This window comes from Protopterus annectens, chromosome 1.part0 (assembly GCF_019279795.1).
Source record: "Protopterus annectens isolate FY-2018-M chromosome 1.part0, PAN1.0, whole genome shotgun sequence".
Classification (NCBI taxonomy): domain Eukaryota; kingdom Metazoa; phylum Chordata; order Ceratodontiformes; family Protopteridae; genus Protopterus; species Protopterus annectens.
The window spans coordinates 190,215,515-190,228,175 of NC_056725.1; the positions used below are offsets into that span (position 1 = coordinate 190,215,515).

The 12,661-nt window shown below is 39.5% G+C and overlaps 1 protein-coding gene across 4 annotated transcripts in view; it reads left to right on the plus strand.

The window, feature by feature from the left end:
- The window catches only part of ECH1 (enoyl-CoA hydratase 1), a 1,020,088-nt gene that overhangs the window by 839,540 nt on the left and 167,887 nt on the right, over nt 1-12,661 (plus strand). For all 4 annotated transcript variants that reach the window (XM_044057167.1, XM_044057090.1, XM_044057235.1 and 1 more), the window contains exon 9: nt 5,503-5,653. In XM_044057167.1, coding sequence (XP_043913102.1) covers nt 5,503-5,653 — 151 coding nt within the window. The remainder of the gene's footprint in view (nt 1-5,502; nt 5,654-12,661) is intronic.

Sequence of the window (12,661 nt, forward strand, 5' to 3'; positions counted from 1 at the left end):
ACAGCAAGGGGGCAATGGTGCCACATTGCTGAAGTTCACATTTCACAGTATTCTTTTAAATTCAAGAAAACATGCCTGTATTTTACATTTGTTTATACAGTTGATAGAATTATGTGTCAAATTCTGTTTGACTAGGCTGGCAGCCTTTGGCCATCTCTCCACAATCGTCACACATCTAATCAAAAATTCCTTGCCAAATCACCTGGACCTAAATTTTTATGTTGTATTCAATTTGAAGAACTTATCCCTTGCCATTTTAAATACTCTGCAAATTGTTCACTTTGTTTTTTTAGTCTCGGTTAACTGTCTGTCATTGTATAGTTTAACTACTGATGGATCAGTTGTTATTATTGTTTTGCTATTGTACTTTAAAAAGAAATTTAGCAATATCTTTTTATATATCCCCACACCATGTCCCTCCTTTTATATCTTTTTTTCATAGTTGTAGCAGTTCATTTAGCATAGCCTGTGTACATCTTCCATTAAATCCATTCAGCAAACATAACATAAAATAATAACCTTGGCTGTTACTACTAATTTATTACCTTTGTTTTTGTGATATTGTTAGTCTGTGTTCACTAGAGTCGTTGCTTACCAGTTCTGCAATGGCCCCCTTTGACTTTTCTTAAAAAGAAACAAAGTGACTTTCACTCTAGCCTTGTAAACTTTCTGTAGCAGGTTTTATGAAACACTAGCAATGATATTAGAACACATTAGTTTTATATTTAGAGTAAAATTAATTTGCTGAAGCATCTGACCATGGTGGCTACTTTCTTTTTAGTTTCTGTTTTGCCACACCTTGTCCTTCCCATAAAAATGACTTCTGATGTTGGGAGTCTCATCCCATATGTCTTATTTCACCACATCCAGCATCCCTAGGAGTAATCTAACTTCCTTCCCCTTATGAGTCTCACACATGCACAAAAAAAAAAAAAAAAAAAAAAAAACAAATTCCCCTGGTGTTGTACCCATTTCTCAAAATGTGCCAGCTTCAGTTCCCCCTCTTTTTGCCAGTTGGTGACTGATGAATGTGCTGTGGCCATTATCAAGCCCTCATGCCATCAGACCAATGTAAAATTTTAAGCTTCATGCAGAAATTTCAAAGAATTACTGAATGATTGTGCAAAATGTGCTAATACAAATGGAGAATGCCTGTGGTGGCTTAAACATTAATGACAAAGGCTATAACTACAGCTGTATTACATTATACTGGTTTCAGGTGCATGGACTGTATAGTGACCAGAGATTAGACCTGACTATGGCTAGAGCTACAGTAGTGGTTCAAATGTTGGAAGAGCCAGGCAGAAGAGGAATGGAAGCGAGCAGCCAAAACTGACTTACCCATCCTATAATGAGGGAATGATAGCTCTGGTTAGTTTAATAACCACCAGACAAGCAGATGCTTCAGAGGCACAAAACTGTCCAAGACAGCTTGGCATTCCCTAGCCAGTGATTCCAGTCTTCATGACATGCGAGTGGTAAAAAGCACATCCACAGGGAGCGTACAGGAGGTCTTGAGATGATATGGGTGCTCACATCAGACACCAAGGGCAAGGTTATCTCTAACTAGAAACAATTTTATTGCCAATATGGTGGAGGGAGGCACTAAATAACCTATATGGCTGTGTTATGTCCGCCTATTAAATTGATTGTTTGTCATTTTTCACAGGAGAGCTGTCCAGTTCCAGGGGAAGAAACAGGTACAAAACCTATAGGAGAAAGATTGATGGTTATTTGACATGGAGGCAAAAATGCCATGGAAGGCAACAGGACACTGGACTAAAAGCGGAGTGCTACTTGTCTCACTTGCAGTTGATCACTCTGCATCTTTGAGTTTTCACTTTTAATCAGAAGTTAAGAGCAACTCCCTAACACCCCACTCCCCCCAAATTTATCCAACCTTATTTTAACTGATCACTGCAATGATGGGCAGAATGACAAAAAACAGAATGTTTATAGTTTTGTACAAATCAAATTTACTACTCATCTGTGAAGGTAAACAGAACTTCTGCCGTAGCTGGAGTTTACTTAATACTAATATTTGTTTGTAATGATTCGCTGGCTAGCTCACATCCAGTATCATGCACTGGATATGGTAATAGCTGCTCTGTAACTGAAACTAGAATGAAATTGTTTGACCAGTACCACCAAATTCAGTTCACCTTGTTGAAAGGAGTTAATTACAGCAGTTTGATCAATACAGTAAGGTATGTTTGGCCTTATGACATACCCGTGGTACAGCTCTATCATCAATCCTCTGTATATTCCACAAATTAAATTTATGCAAGCTATTTGCTCACATCAAAACTGTGGATCAGACTATAAGCTTAGCAGGTGATGTCCACAGAAATCTAGGGAACTGCTTAAGGATTCAGTCAAGACACTGCTGATCATGCAGGCAAAAGGGAATCCACACACCCTTGGATGCGAGTGTGAGAGTGTGTGTGTACACCCTCCTCAGTGAAAGCCATTGGTGTACCTTTCCTATTCCCCTGCATAAATGGAGGACCAGATTGAGATTGCCTCCAGCCAGTAATAATCCCTGCCCTAAGGAGACCAGAGAGGCAGTGGACAGTGTACAACTGTCTCAAAAAAGAAAGAAAAGACCCACAGTTGGTACTCCAAGGAAAATCTTAAGCAAAACTTAGACCCATCCACCGGGCGTTGACTGTGATTTTCTCACCAATCCCTCCTGGTATTCTTTTGAATTTAGACATACAGAGAATGTCAAAGGCATTATGAATGCAGGAACTTTTATTAGTGATAGTGAGTCTACATTTGAACTGGTGATGTTGGAAAAAAAGAACTGGGGGTGGGAGATGCTGCAGGAGAGGAGCATACTTAATGTGGGTTATGTGTGATGTCATTGCCTGCAGCATCAGAGGGAAAGTACAGTTGTGTAAGTGAACATACCATAATAGTAGTTAGAATAGATCAATGTTGCAGTAGCATAAAGCTATATGGAATATATCCTGATAATACTTCATTATCCCGGCAGTATACAAAAGTTTGAGTACCTTCCTCATGTACTGTACAGCCTTTGGAGCATGAGAGTGTTGGTGTGAAAGGGGACATACAAATGCCAACATTTAGAGCTTTGTTGCAGTTGAAGTGTTCGGTTACATCTGCATTACAGCTTCACTTTTGGCAATTGGCCCATACATCAGTTTTCTGGACAGATAAATACCCTTCAGGGAACCTTCCTTTTATTCTTGACTAAAACTTGTGGTAAATAATTTTCTTAGGTCTAGCAGAAAGGGAAAATGTCTGTGTAGTAGGTAAATCTCTTACAAGGATTCCCATGCTGCCTTTCTGTTGTGTTCGGATGAGTCTCATGACATCAGGTCATATGAGATTTGTCTTCCCTTTCCCCCTAAGAGAATTAGACTATTCAGAGTTCCTAAGATTATTTAGTGTGAAAAAAAACTTTGCAGTTGGCTTAACAGCCTTAACATATCTCTGGAGAATAAATGCTTGAAAGTCATCACTCCTAATGGAGCTGTCCTGTACTCGTAAGGAGCTGTGGGAACACCTTTGCTGAAAACCTCTTTAGATGGGAAAAGTCTTGAAAATGAATTCCCACTTCTAGTATCCCCTTTTGGGAATGTTTGTGGTGGTTGTTTTTGTTTCAGTTGGAGGCCCATTTATTGACCTATGACCTCTTGAATCCTTTTTTGATATGTCTACTGTACTAGGACTAAGTAAGGCTGACTAATGTGTAGAATGAAAGATCACAAGCTGTATATTGTCATAGAGTGCTTGTCTGTATTTATTCTTTGATTCTGATGACTGAGCAGCTGAGAATCGGATGTGACCTGCCACATTGGATAAGGCTTCACTGATTTGTACATTTTTTGACTGGGTAGATCATTCATGGGCAGTATCTTCTGTGGTTCAGCCAAACAAATTTGCCAGTCTGTGTGGGCATGCCCTGTGATTTAGACTTCGGTGTTAGATTCCATCTGTGAGTTGTTTCTTGGGGATATCATGAGGTAACAAGTTTGGGTTGTCATAGCAGCTATACTAATGATTCCTAAATCGAGTTCTTATTTGACATTTGTTTCCCATATGCCAATGGAGACTGTAAGGTGGCTAGGAGACATTTTTGACTAGCTGAAAAAAATTGCAGATCAACTCTACAGAGATTGAGGACTTGATGATTCAGATTACCTTGAAGTATCCACTGATTGTTTTAGTGCGAGGATTATTCAGGTCATTGTAGAAGTCAGTTTTGTATGTGCAGTGCCCACTTTTGGCATTACACTAGCCAGCCGTTGACACTCAAGGATCAACTGTCTAGGGCTGTTCATTGTTTTTTAGTCAACTGAAAAATATCATTTGGATCACTGATTATATTGACCATTTATGACCTCAGGATGATTGTGTACTTGTTTTAACTGTAGTGGCCTACTGCAGTGCCATAAACCTTTTTTTCTCTCAAAGAACTGACCTTGTAGAATTACCTGCCTTGTCATTTCAGAGATGATGTAATCCTTTAAATTGTGGACGAAAAGTAAAATCTTCTATTTAAAGAAAATATTTGATAACTTTATTTCAAATTTAAGTTTATTTAAAGAATGTTGTGTACAATTTCACAATTATGTACTGGTTTTACTGTTTTATTATTTAATATTGATTTATCCTTTTTTTTGGCATTTGAAGTCTTTAGAAGGATGCCTTAAAATATTTGATTGCTTGAAAGTACAGCAGGCTAAAGAATTCAAATCTATCCTTACTTGGGCGATTCCCCTGTTGTGTGTCTCAGGGACGGTCACCTGCTCAATGTCAAGCTTCACTCTCTCTCATCTAACAGCCTGGCATATTCTTTTTTGAAAACACACAGGTCTCAACTTACTCAACAAGTTTTAAATGTGATTATGGAATTATTCCCATCATGGCAAGGAGATTCCAGCTGGGATTAGCAGCAATGTGGAATGAAGAACATAGTACAGTTTCTGTACTTTTCTTAGTGTTGCGTCTGTGATATAGAGAGACTGAGCTCTGACTTAGACCCAAACAACCCAAGGTTCATTTAGTGGCTTTGGTACTTACTGGAAGGACTAAGGCAGGAGAAACTGGGAGTTGGCACCTTTTTTGGGGGGAAGGGTTCGTCTTTGTTCTTAAGGTGAATTTCTTAAATTCAGTTTCTCAAACACATAAGCAAATTAGTTATGACCAGTGACCTCTCCACAATCCTCTGTATCCTTAATAGGGCAGAAGCTTAAGATGAGTAATTATATTTTGTTGTTTTACCAGTCCTTTACAAGGTATGCCTGGCTTGCTTAATGAATAGATGGTACTTTATCTTCATTTGAAGTTGCTGTCTTGCATGTTTTAGATCCATGTATGTACATTTGTCTGGAATTTACTTTTACTTCTAGGTCGTCCATGAAAATAAGATTTGTGCCATTGCATTTAGATTGTAAATATTACTTTTTGTGAGCAGAATTGTAGAGCGATATTTTTCTGGCTTAATTTTCATGATTTTTGCTTTCCTTTTAGTCGTGTTTTTCAGGACAAAGAATTGCTTTTGGATGGTGCTTTTGAAACTGCATCTGAAATTGCTAGCAAGAGTCCAGTAGCATTACAGGGGACAAAAGTCAACCTCATCTATTCTAGAGATCACCCAGTAAATGAAAGTCTTGATTACATGGTGAGTAAAGACATTTATTATTTTCCATGCTCACCTTTCTCCAGTACTCTGCAATTCCATATGCATTTTTCTGTACTGCTGGTCTCCTAAGCTCTAAACTCTCATGCTTGTTCATTTAGTACTGTATAGAGTTCCTTTGCAGACAGCTTCATTACCTGCTTTTAGAGTCATTCTCATGAATGGTTCACCTAGTTTGTCATTGCAGGGAAATGTGAAAGCAAAGCACTGAAGATATTGAAGAATTCTGCTGCCTTGTGTGGTCTTTGTAAACGTACTGCTTTTTTGTAACATCAGTAATATTGTGTGCTTGTGCCCTTTGCCAGAATAACAAAGCAAAAAGTTATAGAATCTGCTCAGTTCCGAGTTCAGCAAAAATCATGCTTTGGGATTCCTTGGTCATGCTTTACTCTGTTGTTTTGGGAGTGGCAAGCTACTGAGCTATACATGTTAACTTGGAGGACTGTGTGTAGCTTTCATGTAAAGACAGAGAGAGGAGGCCTTTCTGGTTTATTACAGGTTGTAGTAGCATTGGTAACATTGATTAAAGAAGCTCAACTAATATTATCAATGTTTTTGTCTGAAAGTAGAAGCATCTCAGAAATGCAACATAAAACTGAACTCTAGACTATATTGGAGTCAAGCACTGCACTTCCAAACCAGACTGGCTGGAATAAATTTTGTCAGATTTAACTTGGACAAGGATTTTTAATGCAAGCATTACATTAAACGCTGTTTCTCACCTATTCATTCATTGGCAGCCTTTTTTCTTTAGTCAAAAATCCAAAATAGGTCAAATGGAGTTTACAATGTGTATTTCAAATAAAATTAACCAAGGTTTGTTTGTCTTTTGGCTTTTCCTGGTTAGGGGTCGCCACAGCGGAACTCCGGTCCGCTAATGAATGGCAGTAGATTTTTATGGTGCCGAGTTGCCAGCCCGATGCCCAACCTTCAGCGAAGGCACGCCCATTCACGCATGTCTTTAAAACAAGAATTGCACAATTTCACCGAAAATAGTGAAACAAACAACAAACTAAATAGTACTTTCACACATGGAGTTTGACAAAATGCTGTGCATGAAAGCTCTACTTATTTTATGGTTCTTTAAACTGGTGGTGCTGCGGTAGCGTTGTCCCCTCACAGTAAGACGCTGTCCGGTTCGATTCTCAGCTAGACCGTCTTCTGCGTGGAGACATGCGTAAATGGGCGTGTGTCAGGCCTGGCAAGCCGGTATGTAAAAATCAACTGCCAATCAGCTGACCGGAGTTCCACTGTGGCGACCCCTAACCGGGGAAAAAGCCGAAAGACAAAAAAAAACTGTTTTCTTTGAACTTGTGCAATTCTTGTTTTAACTTTAGCTTTTTTTTTCTTTCTTTCTTTAAGAAGTATATTGCAATGGTGTGTCTGTATTTCCAGTATTTGCTGCCTTGAGTGTTGTTGTTGTTTGTCTTTCGGCTTTTCCTGGTTAGGGGCTGCCACAGCGGAACTCCGGTCTGCAAATGAATGGCAGTAGATTTTTATGGTGCCGAGTTGCCAGCCCAATGCCCAGCCTTCAGCGAAGGCACGCCCATTCACACATGTCTTTAAAACAAGAATTGCACAATTTCACCGAAAATAGTGAAACAAACAACAAAATAAATAGTACTTTCACACATGGAGTTTGACGAAATGCTGTGCATGAAAGCTCTACTTATTTTATGGTTCTTTAAACTGGTGGTGCTGCGGTAGCGTTGTCGCCTCACAATAAGATGCTGTCCGGTTCGATTCTCAGCTAGAGCGTCTTCTGCGTGGAGACATGCGTGAATGGGCGTACCTTTGTTGAAGGTTGTGCGTCAGGCCTGGCAAGCCAGTATGTAAAAATCAACTGCCAATCATTAGCGGACCAGAGTTCCGCTGTGGTGACCCCTAACCGGGAAAAAGCCGAAAGACAAAAAAAACTGTTTTCTTTGAACTTGTGCAATTCTTGTTTTTACTTTAGCTTTTTTTTTCTTTCTTTCTTTAAGAAGTATATTGCAATGGTGTGTCTGTATTTCCAGTATTTGCTGCCTTGAGTGTTGTTGTTGTTTGTCTTTCGGCTTTTCCTGGTTAGGGGTTGCCACAGCGGAACTCCGGTCCGCTAATGATTGGCAGTAGATTTTCACGAACGCAGAGGTGCCAGCTTGACATTCAACCACCAACGAAGGCACGCCCATTTTACGCATGTCTTTCGAATGGCCACCCAACCGCGGGGAGGACATGCAGACTCCATACAGAAGGCACTCCCCGCACTCCAGCCGAGAATCGAACGGGAGAACCTCTTGCTGTGAGGTAACAATGCTACCGCTCCACCAAACATGCCACTGAGTTGCCATGCCCCCCCTCCCCCCTCACTTTTGGCTGTTTGAAACTGTTTTAAGGGTTATTGTCCTGTAGTTCATCAGCTCTTTGAAAAGGTATCTGGTATTTCTGGCAATGTGAAGGTAAGCACTTAAAAATTCTTTTATCTTCTAGCATTTAATATGTACTGTTAGATGCTAACATTAAAACAAGTTCAGAACTTTGGACACATCATCACTAATAAAATTCATAAGTAAATATAAGGCCAGTATAGTACCCCTTAACAGTTTTCATTTGTTCTTGGGCCCAGCTTACAGCATCCAGGACTTTGACCTTTATTGAACATTTACCATCTTCATAAAACGAGATGCCAGAATGTGCCATTTACTAAAGAAAAAATTATATACTCTTGAAAAATATAAAGATTTTTTAAAAGGATAAACGGCTGAAGAAAATGACTGAAAACAGAGATGTTGTTGTTTCTTACCCTGCAATGCTCACTCTGTAATTGAAAAAGGTCCTTATAGATTAAGGATACACTTAAAAACAAGATGATGAAGAAAACCAGATATCGGGTGGGATGTGTAAAGGTTAGAAGAAGTCTAAAAGGAGTCTTTTCTTTATGCTTCAGATTTCATAAAATGACAGTCCTTCAAAGGTGCCCTTGGCTAGACTTAAGAAACCTGTTTCCAGGTCAACAAGTAGAACTTACCTTTAACAAGACAGTTTTCAGACAGTTGCAACAGAGAATTAAAGGCTAGGCGCTATTAATGAGACACCTGCTGTAGTTCAGGGTTCGACTCTGTCAGCCACCTTTTGCTTGCTGTGTGATTGTGGCAAGCCACTTAACCATGCAGTACTCTCACGCTGTGCTTGGAAAAGGTCCTTGTGGATTACTGTGCTAATCTGGTAAACAAATACAAACAAGCAAATAAAAGAAGGTATATAAAGCAAACTGTAGAAGTACATATTGACACCTGTGAGCAAAGATCTCTGTTTGCAGTCATTTTCTTTAGCTTTTTATCCTTTTACAAAATCTTTATAGTTTTCAAATGTATAAGTGAAGGATATAAAATCACCATACAGTAATTGCCCTTACCTTCTCCCTCTTGCCTTTGTTTATGTTGTCATCAGTGTTATTTCCCTTGTACCGAAGCAGTCTGTTCAGCTGTAGACTGTTGACATTTGGTAGACTGATGGTAGAGTTACAAATGAATAGAAAGGTTCTGTATCGCATGTGTTTCATAACCTGCTTTAGTTGTTGCATCAGCCCATCACATTGTTGTTCTAGTAGTGTACTGGTTTCCATCATGATTGCAGTCATTTACCTAACACATGCCCTGTGATGGTGGAACCTGCTCAAAGGGCAATGATTTATCGAAATCACCTTTCCCACAATGGTAACACATGGGAGTTGTGTCTTTCGGCTTTTCCCGGTTAGGTGTCGCCACAGCGGAACTCCGGTCCACTAATGATTGGTAGTTGATTTTTACGTGCTGAGTTACCAGCCCTGACGCACAACCTTCAACAAAGGTACGCCCATTCACGCATGTCTCCACGCAGAAAGACGCTCTATCTGAGAATCGAACCGGACAGTGTCTTACTGTGAGGTGACAATGCTACCGCAGCACCACCACTGTGGGTTGGTAACACATGGGAGTGATCAACCTATTTTTCTTCACCTCAGGAAGTTTTTTTTTTATTCAACACTTTTAACCCCTGTGCTTTACAGCTTTGGTATTGACAGTGCTTGGTCATTATTGATGTACTTTTCACCAAAGCATGTTGCCTTTTGAGAGAGATTTATCTCAAGATATGCCTTTTGCTGGAGTTGGAGAGGCTTCTTTCCGAATAGATATTACCTAGGCTACTGAAAGCAGAACTTACCAGCCACAGAGTCTCCCTTCTGAAATAGAATCCAGAAGAATGATGTATTTTATTTCCTTTCAGCAACAAGAAAGACTGACCTTGGCAACCCTGCATCAAACACAGAACATCCGAGCAGTCACCCTGCTGGAAAAACGAGTTTATCTGTGATCAACATAAAATTACATTACATTAATGATCTTTTGGTTCATTGTCTAAGTGAAGAAGCACAACATGCATCTAAAAATCGGCAAAATGTCCAGGTTTTCTAAACTAAGAACCTAGAAACCACGACTAGTGGCTGAGAATTGGAGCTGGAGCATCACTTATTGTGCTGTGGCAAACATCCTTTTAATGTTTATTTAACTGTAATAAGTGGAAGATGTGCTTGGCTTAATATTCAGCCACAACAGTAAGTGGTAACCCTGTTTCCAGAAGTATTTCTGGACAGTGCCTTTGAATAGTTTTCTGATTTGAGGGAATCTGCTGTAAAAGCAATTCTTTTGCATTCTTGCCACAGCAGTACAGTCAAAACCTTAAAGGCCCTTTTGCAGAAGTTAGCGTTACACTGCATATAATTTCAAACAGCTGTGATAGACAAAGCAATCAAAATGACAGCCGTGATGAAACAGGACCCTGAAGTCTCTCTTATCCCATTTTGTCTTCACTATCTTTGTCACTTCAGTCTTATGCATGCGGGCAAGATGGAAAAAAGTCCTTCATGTTCTGGGCTTCATAGCTATAATGAAAGACCAGTGGAATCCAGATACTGTTTCAAGTTGTTACACTGGAGCATTTACGCAAAAGTGCAAGGGGTGCTGACAGTCTTGGTTCATTTCTCAAAGATGAAAAAATAATTTATATGCTCACTCTCAAAACTCTCTTCTATTTGATAAATGAGCACATAGATGACAGCTTTGGACATGAGGGACACTCCTGTTCAGCAATCATACAGGTAGTTCCTTAGATTCAGTGTTGCCTGATCTTTGGCGTAGTTTCAGCTCCTTTGGTCTTTTACCAAAGTCTGTATTTATACAAGAAATTTTCTGGTATTAGGATCCACAAATTGTAAGCTGGCATGGCTCTGTGGTATAGAGGGGTAAAGCTCTAACTACAACCAGTCAACCTATGTTTGGTTAGTGACATGGACACTGGAAGGATTGAGCAGGGGAGGACAAGAGTGAGTGGCTGCATGAACACTGGAAGGATTGAGCAGGGGAGGACAGGCGTGAGTGGCTAATGTCAGGTTCCTCATCCACTGGGGAAAGCAGGCATTTTAGTCGTCTGCATTAACGATACCTGCATGAATAAATATGCATCACCCACATTGAGGAACATAGTGAGCTTATGCAGTGTAGTGGTGTGCAGCTTACAGAGGAAGTTAGCCTGTATAATAGTCTGAGAGCATTGGTTTTTGGAACACACAAACTACACCTTTTTAGTTTCTCTAAATGTTTGGATTTCCAGTACTGTGACAGGAAAGGATCCCATTCCTAAATTTGGGTACTGTTAGAGTTCCTGAAACTAGTATTGCTTCTGCTTTGATGTTTACCATTTGTGCTCTTCTCAGCATCTGAAACATAAACCAAATCACCTCCTCCTGCAGCTCATATGGGGTTACATACACTGAAAACACGTATGATTGTAAATTTTTTCCATTAGTCCTGATGCTCCTACTACTAAACTTTATGGATATCTTTCTTCCACATTGCTGTCATATGTTTGGAAATCCTGTTGTCTTATGGTTTTGTCCCTCCATATGTAGGTCATTATAATTACTGTGTGTAGCTGTTTCAGTAACCAGCAACAATGCACTTTTGTCCTATTTTCCTTTGATTACTGTGTCTAGTTTTCTTGCTTATACTTTAAGTTGTTTGTATTGGATGATCGTATATAATCAAAACTTCATTTTAATAATGTTTTTTGGTTTGTTTCCAGTACTTCTCAGCTGTTTGTATGGGGCAGTGTTTGCACAATCTCCAGTGCAGCAGTCTTGCTGCATTGTTGTACCTTTCAGTTTACAGACCTTCAGCCATGAGTGCTTCACACCCAGCAATGAGCAACTTTTTGCACTACTGTTTTGTAGAATCGATTCTGTTTCTCAACTTTTTTCTATAGACATTGTAAACCAATGTGTATGTAGCCCGCTATCTTGGCCACCATTATTAGCCTTTCATATTTTGATTTAAATTCACTTAACCTTTCATGCATAATCATCATTTGCTTGTTTCAGCAGTTATCACTTTTTGCACTGTAACTGTGGGCTTTCCAATTTTCCTTCCGTTTCTTCTGGGTCCTGTTCTTTTTCTTTTTTTGCATTTTATGTTGCCTGGTTTTCATCTACTTCTAGATTTCCATCCCCACTGGTTTTGAAATGCTTCTGTTAATCTGAGCAAAGATGTTATCATAGACTTGTTTTCTTCATGGTTTAGAACTTCACCATATTTGGATGTGTTGATGTCTGCGAATGTGCATGCAGACCTAAACATTATAGCCAGTTTTGTAGAGGACCATATCTGCTTCAGACAGGGTTATATAATTTTGCCATGCAGTGATTTTTATATGTCATTCAGTAAGAGTGAAACATTTTCTTGTTTTCATGTCCACTTGGCCTAGTGGTTTCTGGGGTCAGTCAGTCACACCAAAGCAGTAAGTTAGAACAGAAGGAGCGAGCTGATCTATAGCTTGAATTTTATTCTTGGATGTCAAGGCAGTTCTGAATATTAACTTTACTCTTTGACGTATTCCTTACTAAGCTTTGTTTTTACTTGTGCATGTTGTATTGCTGACTCTTCAGTTGTTCACAAATATGTAAACATACCTTGCTGT